This window comes from Styela clava, chromosome 4, assembly GCF_964204865.1.
Source record: "Styela clava chromosome 4, kaStyClav1.hap1.2, whole genome shotgun sequence".
Taxonomy (NCBI): domain Eukaryota; kingdom Metazoa; phylum Chordata; class Ascidiacea; order Stolidobranchia; family Styelidae; genus Styela; species Styela clava.
Window position 1 is genome coordinate 2,496,203 of NC_135253.1, and position 12,462 is coordinate 2,508,664.

At 36.4% G+C, this 12,462-nt stretch overlaps 1 protein-coding gene across 1 annotated transcript; it reads left to right on the top strand.

Annotated features, from left to right (window-relative positions):
• The first annotated feature begins 1,461 nt into the window (after positions 1-1,461).
• Positions 1,462-12,124, top strand: LOC144421883 (uncharacterized). The gene is made up of 5 exons (XM_078111386.1): positions 1,462-1,870; positions 4,682-4,868; positions 5,037-5,256; positions 11,390-11,647; positions 12,095-12,124. Exons 1-3 carry the CDS (start codon positions 1,772-1,774, stop codon positions 5,192-5,194), a joined length of 444 nt encoding a protein of 147 aa, XP_077967512.1. The 5' UTR covers positions 1,462-1,771; the 3' UTR covers positions 5,195-5,256; positions 11,390-11,647; positions 12,095-12,124.
• Positions 12,125-12,462: the final 338 nt, after the last annotated feature.

Below are 12,462 nucleotides of genomic sequence, written 5' to 3' on the forward strand. Positions count from 1 at the left end.
TCTTTGACTTGTCTTCTTCAAACCTCCCTTTCACACTAAAGTCATAAAATCAAACATTTCGTACAGTACATACCGGCCCCGGTAATTTTATGAACTGTTTTTTGGATAACATAGGGAAATGATTTTCAAAAAAAAAAGAAATGTTTGCTCAACTTCCAAAAACAATTGATGAAATAAATACAGTAACAAAACCAATGAAGATAAGCAAATTGCCAATGCAAGAAATTCAAAAAAGGATAGAACCAAAAACTAGCCCCCACTCAAATATAATTCGAATTTTACACCTAATATTCCCATAGTGAGAATGTATGTGTGACTGTGTATGTGTGGTGTGGATGCTATTTATGTAGTGTGTATTTTGTGCGTAAATGTACTCAAAAAGCGTAGACAGAGCTTCATTATGTCGCGCATATAAGTAGAATTGGATATGCACACTTTCACTTTTCACTCCTTGATCATCAGGGTGACAAGATCTCCAACTTCAAAGTTGCGTTGAATCTTGAGTCGGCACTGTAATTGGGGAAGATATTCGTTTGTCAAGCGATGACAAAATAAATCATGTAATCACTGAACATGTCTGTATTCCTCTTCTGTATTCATGTGCTCGAAGAACAAATCAGGTGGCAAAGACGGTTCTAATCTATTTATCAAAATTGAGTTTGGAGAAAAGGGCATTCAAGTCTTTCGGATCGTCGCACGGTGGTGTGAGTGGACTTTATTTTTTGACGCGTGTGGATTCCAAGAAATTCCTTCAACGAGAATGATAATAGCAACAAAATGTGGGGATAATAAATAATGTGAGTTCAGCTTTCTGTGACTTCTCAAATACTGGCTATGTGAACTTCAAATCTTCCTTTCGTATTAGCCGATTCTTCAGGACTCTAGCAAATGCAATATTTGTGCATACTCTACATCTTTCTATCTGCTTCTACCTAGTTACTTCTCAGTGGTGTCGATTTGAAACCGGAAAAGTCACAACCGTTGGTTACAGGGAAATTAATGAGTAAACCAGCGTTATGCTGCTTTAGTCAAATGTAAGTTGTATGTTCTTGAAGTTGTGGGCAACAGTTATAAATATACCACTGCCTGTTTCGAGTTTACAGCTATCATCAGTTTTGCGCGAATCGGTTCTAGTACAATATTTCCAGGATGTAAATTATTTATTTCTGCATGTTGCAATTTCAAGATTGGGAAAAGTGACAATAGCACAGCAACTAAACGCCAGTTCTTTTTTAATGAGCAATTCGAGAGTCCTGCTGCACGCTTACACAAATGTATTTCTGTAACTTTTGTCTGACCAAAGTCAGACAAGCAGTATACAACAATCAACTTTTTTATTATTCAGGGCTAGGCTTTTATTAGTTTTAAAATGCATCCTCATTCTATTATATGACGTCATAATGGATGTTACAAAGCATTTAAATTTTGTTCTTTTAATTCAGATAAAAAGCGATACAGGCAACGTCCGCACATTTACCCACATTACTTGAAAATTATGGAGGATAAAAATCAACTCAAATATCTTCAGAGAAGAGGAGATTGGCAGAGATCAAAGGGTTAACTAGCTTCAAAAAAATTATTTATTTGGGCTTGAACTTCTGTTTGCGTATGATATTCTCAGAAATTTCGCAAAATTTTCAACCACTCAGTTTTCTGCTGAAGCGCAGGGCATGGAAATGAAAGAGTTCAAACGGTGAATACAGAACATTACGTAGTTGTGCTAAGAAAAATCTGGACATCACTTGAGGGATTGATAGAGGACGCCCCATACATGAAATCAGACGCTTGCTTTCTTGAGGAAAAAGTCAGAGCAATGACATCCAGTGGGATGTATCGGGATATGGCCGAGAAAGAATTAGAGAACAGGAAAGTAAATAATTATCATAATCATCAATTACGTTTCATTGTTTTGTATATCTTCTATTGACTACACAAAAATATTATTTCAGTAACACCGCTCTACTTGTTGTTTTAATCGCGAATGTTTTTTTAATTTTCATATATATATATATACACACACATATATATATATATATACATATCACAAAATTAACAGTAAATCCATTATCTACAAAGAACAAAATCATCTAAGACTACCTTTTCTGTCCCATGTTCTTGTATAGTGGTATTCAGACCACAGGATATTGTGAATGAAGTAACCCATTGATAAACATTCTATTTCCCTTGTTTAATCATTCCACTAACTAGTTCCGGTCTTCCGTAGTCAACTTGAAGTCATTCGGCCTTTTGATCTGTCGGCAGGCAAGTAAAGTTTAATATTATAAAAAACAAAAACTAGAGAGTGAATACTTTTATCAATTTATCAAAAATCAAGTATGTTTGAACTGTTACACCTTCTTTTCTACGTGTTATATACACGTATATGTGTATAACTAACTATGTCTGGCAGCTCACATCCCCAATCTCCCCTTTTAGATCAATTATCAAGCATCCCGTCATACGCATTATGATTTACGTCGTATATCGATACAGCTTTATTAGCTGAGTCTGGTATCTCTACTTCTCATTCCCATTTAACAGTATAAGCCTATGCTTCGAATATGAACAAAGAAATATCCTTAAAATGTAGGAAAGGGTGGGCCGAATAATCTGCGTGTTTCTTCTCCGGTACTATTTAACATACTTTAGCGGAGTGAACCCCAGCTGACTTCTTCAGAGGTCAATAAGCCCACATTAGATTGTAATGCCAATGTTCGTATATTGTAAAGTCGTACGATCGATGTATAAATAGCAGATGAGGAAACACACGTAAATTCTTGACACGAATATATAATGATGGAACCAAAATTTCTAACTAAGCAAAAACGATAAAACAAAGACAAGCAACTCTTGGGCGAGGAAAAGTTTGTTCTTCGGACGGTTATTGTGAACCAATCACATAAGGTATTCTTCCATAGTACATCCACAGGTGTCGGTGGTTTTTCCAAGCTTCTAAAGCAGTGGTTCCCAACTTTTATGACTCGTGACTCGCTTCCGGATGTTTTTAGCACTCATGACCCTCTGTTTATCATTACAATGGAATTTATAGTGTTGTTATGATTTGCAGATTCCAAATCCAATTATGTTCGAACAATTCATGCTCAACAAAATGAAAACGAGAATATCGGTCAGAGACCGAAGACTTATCGATCGAAAGTTAGGGGATACCCAAAACAGCGCTCTTACTCCATAGTGACACCTTTGTCCCATCACTAATTAATTAATAACTCGCTAATTATACGACATAATTCGCCCAAAATCTGGTCCGAGATAAGATTAATGCACATGCAAAATCTGGAGCAGATTCAATCTCGCTTCCGTGAGATATCGCGTGCATCTAACAGACATACAGACAGACAAATACCTATCAACATACTTACCGATTAAAATCGATAAGTAACAACCTGTGAAATAACCTTATCAAGTGTATCGTACCGGTATTCTATGAAATAATTATCCAAGTTCAGAATATCTTCCAATATGATCTGACGTCAAGTTTCCTCTCAATATTCACTTCAATTTATGCTATTTTATTCTATTTATTAATTATTAATCTTAGTACAACCAAATACTCCAAACTCCACAAAACAGAAAGGGTACAACGATAAAAACAAAGATACACAACACTTGAACATCACTGACAATAACCAATTCCGTAGTACAACCTATAGCAAAACACCAAACCAACTGCAATTGCACTACACTCAAACAATAAAATCATCCTATTGACCAATATTAGAATATCCAAACCCGTCATAAACAATAAAATCGAAAATGGGTACCCTTCTCAAGAACTAACAATAATATAACAGACACAAGAAAAACCTAAAACACTAAAAATTCAACTAAAACAACCACAACTGCACTGCTGCAAACCACAGCATAGAAGGGTTGTCAACTTTATGTTAAACCATTCCGGGACACTCTTATGTCTAGAATTTGAAAATTGACGCAACAGAAGCTTGGGAAACACGAAAGACATCAGAGGCAACAGTGCGCGCTGGGCGTCAAAAAGAGATGATCGTGCAGCGTTATTTTCACACACACAACCTTAAGCCTGTAAAAAATTTTATCATAATCAAAGAAACTTGTGAAATGTTGACTATTTGAGGCAGGAATGAAAAAAAAAACTAAAACACGGAAAATGTGCAATTTGTGCCAAAGTAGATTTAATTATTTAACAGAAACACAAAAAATCAGTCTTCATCGTGTTTGAATTTGTATTTTTCTTGTGATTTGTCGCTTCAAGAAGATCTTTGTTAGTTTTCACAAGTGAATTTTCATTTCATGTTCCTGCCAAAAGTTTATATTAAAATTCATAATTCCTACGGGAATATAATAATCAATGAACTCTCGCTACGACAAAGAGCTGTCAGCATGACGTCCTATAATATAAGGCTATTCGAGCCTGAAAACTGACCGAATAATGAAAACCAACTCATAAAAGGGCCTCACACTAGCAGTGCATTATTGCCTAAACTAAAAATAAGAAACGCAAAATATTGTTACACACCGCAACTTTAATAACTAAATCTTTCAACAAATCTCACTGGATTAAGTTTTTAAAGCTTTGTCTTACTGTACTATTAAATAAAAAAGCAACATTTAAACTATTTTTAGTTTCACTTTTTTTTTTTAATTAAATGAAGAGAGAGATTCCATCGTGAACAAATTTATGCAGGTGCGTCAAGAAATAAAAATGATGTTCGATAGTTTGGATCATTGCAAAATAGCAAATGTGAGCGCTCCGAGGATCCAACGATTCAATACTCAACTGCCGATGAATCTATCAAGAAGTTTTTTATGTAATAAGGAAGGACATTTTAAAAGAGACTGCCCGTGTTGCAATAAAATTGGAGATAGTTTCGGTAGGTGTAACCGCAGAAATATTTTGGATCGAGATGGAAACAATTTTCCACGGCACAAAAATTGTAAACTTCGTCGTGAAGAGCGGTGGGTTGCCGTTAGAAGCGCCTTTGCCCAGTAAAGCTCGTAAATTAGCAAAATTAGAAGTATTTTAAATTGTAAATGTTTAGACATCAACCACCACTTTGTGAAGCATGGAAATGCAGACGAAGTCAGTCGAAAGACACTTCTAAGACATCTTGCGAAATGTGATGCTCGTTTAGACTTTTCATGGAAAATAGATTTTGACATACCAGCGGGAAGGGTGAACTCCATAGGATTCTGTTGAGATTTGGGGTATGCAGATGGCAATCCGAGTGCAATGCAAAAACAGACCCGAATTTGTCAGAGGTATTCCATTGGATTATTGCAAGTTGGATTTGTTTTATTTACAATTGATGGTTCCTGACTCAATGATGAATAAAATTCTGCGTTTTACGCATGATAATTTTCACGGAGGTGAACATTTGGGTATTGACAATACTTGTGGTAAAGATTGTGATTTAGCAAAAATGTTGTCCACAAATCCAAGTGCTCCATTAATTACATCTATATAGTGAGTTGCGGCATCTGCAATGAATTGGAATAAAAGTAGTCTGCGTTTTACGAGCACTGGCAATTGTTATTTATTAGGGGTAACAAACCCGTTTCAACCCCACAAGTTGGGATGTTGCCCTATACCAGTGGTTCATAAACTGGGGGGCGCGAGATGCTCACAGGGGGGCGCGAGAGGTCACAAGATGGAGTCGGAAATTTACATGTAACGGCTCCTGAAACGGTCTCCGCGTTCGTTGAAAATACCGGCTTTTTTCGTGTTATAATAAATTTTTCTGTCTCGTAATAACTACAATAATTCAAAATGTCTCACTATTTTAATTCATTCGTGTTCAAGGTAACTCGCGGTTGCGGCGACTCACGACAAAATAGACTCATTACCTATCTAAAACACCACGCCAATCCGCGGACATAATAAAGTGTGATCAACTGCCCGATTATATTTAGTTTTTATATATATTGCACTCATGCGAATTAGTTGTCGTCATTAGAAAAATCTGGTATAATATCCCAGAAATTATATTTAATTTAGTACAATTAACATACATGTAAAGTATATTAGTAGATGAAAAATACATATTCATCGGAACGAAATCCCCGCGGTACGGTTTCTGAGTCAGTCCTCGAGATTACGCCAGTCGTTACAAGAGCAGACTTTTTCAGACGGATATGTAATGGTTTTTCTGTAGAATGAAATGTTCAATTCATGATTGATATACTTATTTAAAATGGTTGCTTTATTCATTTAATTGTGATAAATTAAATCTGCGATTGCGTCGATAAAATAAAAGCACCAGTACTCCAAAATAACACGGTAATCCGCAACCATAAAAATGTCGATTACATTTTGTTTTGATTTGTATTCTTGCCAATTTCACCAATATGAGCTGTCCCTGCAACTCTTACTCCGCTCTATCGCAATGCCGCTACTCGATTAATTTCAAGATATCACCGTTACAGATATTCCTAAGTCTGCGATTCCACGGAGTAAAATTTATATCAAGTCTGTAGTTTTAGAACACTACTGGTGTGCCGCACGCACAAAGAATTTATGAGATTTTCAATGTCTAATAAAGTGTTTTTAGTCTGTCGCGGTCCACCCCAAAACAGAACTCATGGCGTTTTCCGTTTTATTTTTAGTATTTTATAATGCCACTGTTACAATAAAAAAAAATTTAAGTTACGGATTCACTTCTTTATTCTATCTTTAGCATCTTGTCGCTGATGATTATAATAAAAACTAACTCGTTTCCCTCAGAGGTGTCATGGTCATGGTTCCATTCGAGAACAAAAAAAGTAATTATAATCGTCTTCGCGGCACAAGAATATCTCGAGGGAAATTTCGGATTTAGGAAAAATAAACACCGAAATCAAGATTTTTAGGGCTTAAATAACACGCCACGCTGATGTAAACAATGGAGATTTAAACAAAATGCATTTGCAAACGCCTTAGCGACAACAATTGATTGAAATTTTACGTGTCCTATGTAAACGTTTAAGAAGAAAATACATTAAAGCATAGGTTTATTGCCTGTTTAGTTTTGCTTAATAATTAGTTTGACTTTGCCAAGTATTGCAAACTGAGCGGAAAAACGAGAATGTATGATGACCAACCACTATTTGGCTTTATACATACGACAGTGAATGGCGAAGTTGTACCCCGAAGCGTTTTATGCCTAAACCATCTGAGCAATGACGCTGTGAGACCAACACTCAGTTATAGCGCCATCTTAATATATAGCAACCTGCCCATCACAAAAGCATTTTTTCAAAGCAAAAAGAGAGGGGCGCGAAGTTTGTAAAATTTTTCAAATGGGGGCGCGGCTCAAAAAGTTTAAGAACCACTGCCCTATACGAAAGATGTTTAACTGTTCATGGCAATACAGAATCGGTACATTTGGAACGAGAAGAAAATTTCGAAAGCAGAATCTCTGTCGATTTAGGTCGAAAAAGGGGATTCAATAAGACTGGCACTGCCCCATATCTTCCGGCCGGAAATGGCGCGTTAAAAAATCGATCAAGGCTGTAATACGAATATTGCGAAACTACGTTAACAAAACCCCACAACTGGGAATTTTGCGCTTCCGTTGTAGTAAAGTACAATGCCAGTGTCCGTGCTAGCACTGAGATGACTCCGCACTGTTTGTTAACTGTTAACTACTTGTGTATCCATGTGGATCAATTGCATGATCATTCACGACGATCGAGTTTTGAGACCCTAGATCAGGGTTGTCCAACCTTTTTGGCAAAGGGCCACATTTAGTTTACGAATGATTGCGCGGGCCACTTGACATGGTTGTTATGTTCTAGCTTTCGCTACAATGACTACTGATTAATGAAAAAACAAACAAAAAAAACATCACACCAATATTATAAAAACAATGAAAATACGAAGATACACTTAGGTCAAAAATTTTTACCACACATAGATATTTTAATGCCAAGTATGACACCGTCTTTATCCAGTAAGTTTGTCAATATTCGGTGCGATGGACGATGCAGCCATGCATAGCGAATTTTTCATATGACTATCAGAAATTAGTGATCTCGCGGGAGATTTGACATGGTGCATCCGCAAAAAAACTTGCTCGTACAAATAACCGCTGTCAAATATTAAGGTCATAAAAAATGCTTCTTCTAACTTCACAGAAAAAAAAAGGAAAAACAGATTGAAATACAAGGCAGACGATAAAAATAAATTCAAACATTTATTTCCAGCAATAAAGCTCACAAATGGACATAAATAAGAAATAAGCTTTCGATAGCTGGATGGTACTTCTCGAGCGTTTGAATGACCAGGAATAATTTTCTTATCAGAGTTTTCAATAACGGCCCATATTTGTGAAAGGCATTGTGATTCGGAGATAACCGCGCGGGCCACTCGGAAACCTTCGGCGTTTCGCATGTGGCCCGCAGGCCACGGGTTGGACGACCCTGCCCTAGATGTTGATCTGCATCGCGAAATATCGTTTGTCACATCGATGGGATCGTATAAAATATAGATACCACAAAAGTGCGGTAACGCGTCAACATTGCGTTGGAGACCTAGTTCTTGTCCCCAGCTGTGCCACCCGGCGGAAACAGGAGCTTAAATGCCATACACAGGTCTATACGTCGATATGCGCGTTTTATCTCGAGTGACGTATAGCATGCGCAGTGGTAAAACTATAAGCGTTCATATCAAGTGTCTTTAACATATATACTAAAGGAAATTTTGATAGAACAACCGATGATTGCAATGCATGCACAACCTACAGAATAGCCCAGAGCCAGAAATATTAGGATTTTATTTTGATTCGGTTTTAAAGAGAACTAGATAAAATCGTCCCGTCAGAAGTCGAGGAAGACCCGCATTTTATCCCGATGTTGTAAAGCACAATATTTGTAGTTTACTTCACGAGTGTTCGGATTTTTCACGCATTTGTAATTTGTATGTAAGTATAGCACCAGTTACACTGATTTGATCAGAGGCGTAGCTTAGGGGGGGCAGTGGGGTACATATGCCCCCGGGCGCCAAGGTACAGGGGCGCCAAAATGGGGCTGGCAAAAATTTCACAACAAAGGTAAAAAACGGTCACAAGCAAGATCGCACCGGCGGCAGACATCTAATCTTAGTACATGGCAAACTGCACACTTGGTCAGACCACTTACGACTGCCGACGTCATCACGCACATAGCACGGTCAGATTTCCATCGTAATTACATGGCCAAAAAAATTTGGCCGGAAAACAAAGCAAAATTTGATTTGGTAACGTTAGGTAACAAAATGCACCGGGTTAATTACGTGGTTCTGTATCGTTAAGTTCTTGCCTGCGCACTCGGATGTAAGTTGATATTAGTTCTGTGCTGGAGACAAATGGAAACGGAATTTGGTTGAATGATGTTAATACATGTTTTGAGTAATACGTGGATTGTATTTTGTTGTCAAAGTACCGTACTTTGCGGCAGAGTTGAATAAAATATATTATACTGTGCTAAAAGACCTCAATGCCGTTTTCGACAATTCGTCGAGATTGCACAGATTTTGCAAATCTCTACCACACGGACATCAATAGCCACGAACTTTTCACCGAAATTGGAGATTGCAGAATGCTGCTCAGTAACAGAACTGTAGATCAACCAGAAACTCCTTCGGCTCTTCTTGGTTTTATTGTGTCTTTTGGAGACGACGTTTTATTCAATCTGCGAATTTCTCTACAAATATCAAATATCTGTTAACAATATCAGTTTCAATTGCAAGCTGTGAACGGTCATTCAGCAGATTGAAACTTATTTTGTCGTATTCGCGTGCATCAACGGGACAGGATCGTCTCCGTGATCTTGCATTTCTAAGTGTTGAAAGAGAAACATTGGAAAAAAACAGATTTTGATGACGTGTTAACCAGTTTACGACAGTGAAATTGAAAAAATGAATTTATTTTAGACTATGTAGATCATCTTTGACAGTAACTGAGTGGGACATATGCTCTATTTTGTATAGCTTTGCTTCTTCTTTAAATAAAATGTTCCATTAAAATTTGAATTTACATATACATATATTTTTGAATAAATAATAAAATATATAAATACATATAAATTTGAATTCACATATCGTCACGCTAATAACCGAATTGCGTAAGTCATTTTGGGCGGTTTTGAATTTTTCATAAAATAGGTATTTATGTAATGCTGCGCACCTGTCTGTTAACTCAGATTTTATTTTAAGAATTCCGAAACCCATAAAAATAGAAATTTTGTATGATATGCAAATTTGTTCAATTGTTCCGTCATAATGAATTATCACTGTTAACGCAGGACTATTGTGACGTCACAAAGGCAAAATAACCTAGGCGAAGGATTTTCGAGTTTTTGCATCTCAGATTCTAGCTTAGCGCTAATAATTTTCAATTTATACTACTGTATAGGAAGGCGTGCACTTGTGATATTTACTGTCTGAGTCCAATTCACCTTGGTTGACTTTTATATGAGAGTACATTACTGTTTTATTCTTTATATTTAACTTTAGTCTTATTTCGGTGATGTGCAGAGCGTGTTATATTGATGAAATATATATTTTTAAACATAAAAAATAATGTAATTGAAACAGATTAGCTATTTTGGGGATTTTGGATTGTTTGGTTTTCAGGACTGGTACATATAGACAAGTTGCAAAATTGCGTATGTCCTCTAGCCATAGACACATTTTTGCCTAAATCACAGTGTGCCATTATGACGTCACATGACTGCGTCATACAAATTAACTTAAATCCGGCTACGATCAAAAAGTTGAACTATGGCAAATTAAAGACTCTCAATGGCATAGCAATATCATTAGGAAGTTTTTTTACGTTTTTCTCAAAACAGCTAAAAGTGACTTACGCAATTCGGTTATTAGCGTGACGAAATATAATTTTTTTTACATATACAATTAAATGCAATAGAAAACATGATTAAACGTGGGGGTCGGGGCGCCAATTTTATATTCTGCCCCGGGCGCAAAATATGCTGGCTACGCCTCTGGATTTGATATCCTTACTAGAATACAATTTTTTATAATTTAGTTGTATGCTTTTTTCGTTTGAGCTTGGTGTTATTTTGGTATATATCCAGTATTTGATACTTTGCATGTGCAGCATGACCAGAAGATCATGACATTTAATTGAGGGACTGTGTGATGGGATTTGTCTGTGTGTCGTTTACCCTTTTGTTTTTGTCATTCGATTCATTATCTGTTTGATGATGATTGCTGCCAAAATCAAAAGCCAGGAGGCATCGTCGGTCACATTTTTGACTTTGATATTGAGCACTCCAGACAGGTCAACCATAATCTATTGAATTACTAAGCGAGACATTTTTATTGAGAGCTGTGCTAAAGCTGGTACATTTCTGAATGCAATTGCACTGCGTATTCATTTACCATCTAAATAACATTTTCTATATTTTTCTGAAGGATACCCAAAAACGAAATACACAAGACTCAATTGCTGACTTCATTCAAACTCGCAGAGCAGAGAAGAAATTGGAAAAGTGAACTTGTATGAAGATTAATCGATGCTTTACTATTTAGCTTGGGATCCGAATAAAGAAGGCTTAAGTTGCTAGTTGCAATGATAAAAATGATCGCGTGTTTTAGCTCAAAGTAAAGCAAACACCTATTTATGCCATTAGCATTCCGAGCACCTCTGATGAAATCTGCCTTGGATCAATGGTACTTTCCTGTCAATCTTTGTTCAATCATGTACTCATGAGCCTATTTATTTTTATTCAAGTTCAATCACGATAAAGTCTATAGCACTAAACTAAAAGCAGTATTGAAACAACATGCTGACACTTATGCTACAATATAAGTTATCCTTGCAGCAGAGATGTTAACATATACGACTGGTGTGTTGTTTATCACTCATTCAGAGTGTCAAAAATTAGAAACCAAATTTCTTTGTTCAACTATTTCTTGCAGGACAATTCATGGGTTATTTTTAAACTTTTATGTAAAGAATCCCAGAATCCCTTCGCGTAAACATGTTAGGTTAAAATATAGATGATTGCGGTGTCTCCTCAAACCATTTCCGATGTTTAAGTACTTCCGACAAAGTCCAATGTACTACAGAGCCATGCGACTACTTGATGCGCTTAAATAGCACATGATTTACACCAGGTACATTCATGTCAAAGATGAATAAAGCACAGCCGGTGTATAGCAAAACGAAGTAATTTGCCGACGTCTCGAATTTATATTCAGAAAAACTTCATCAGGGCATGATATGAAAAGCATAGTATCGTAAACATATAGAGCAGAAAAAAGAAAAGGTAAAATTATCATGGCTTAAAAAGTGGACAGTACGATAATAAATTCGAGTGAATTAGCACAAGTTCAAACAAATATGACGACTATCTAAATTCTAAACAATGACTAATACACATGCGAGAACAATGTAGTTTCTTCATTGTTCATTGAATTTTTCTCTTTGTTAATGTGTTATGATTCGAGAAATAGTCTTTTACTGCAGTGAATTTCATTTCCTG

What these genes read in the sequence shown, in the direction of transcription:
- LOC144421883 (XM_078111386.1), top strand. Translation starts at nt 1,772, where the DNA reads ATGAAATCAGACGCTTGCTTTCTTGAGGAAAAAGTCAGAGCAATGACA. An exon ending in AAGAATTAGAGAACAGGAAA is followed by an intron (nt 1,871 to 4,681) that starts GTAAATAATTAT and finishes AAATTTATGCAG; the next exon opens with GTGCGTCAAGAAATAAAAAT. An exon ending in TAAAATTGGAGATAGTTTCG is followed by an intron (nt 4,869 to 5,036) that starts GTAGGTGTAACC and finishes GTAAATGTTTAG; the next exon opens with ACATCAACCACCACTTTGTG.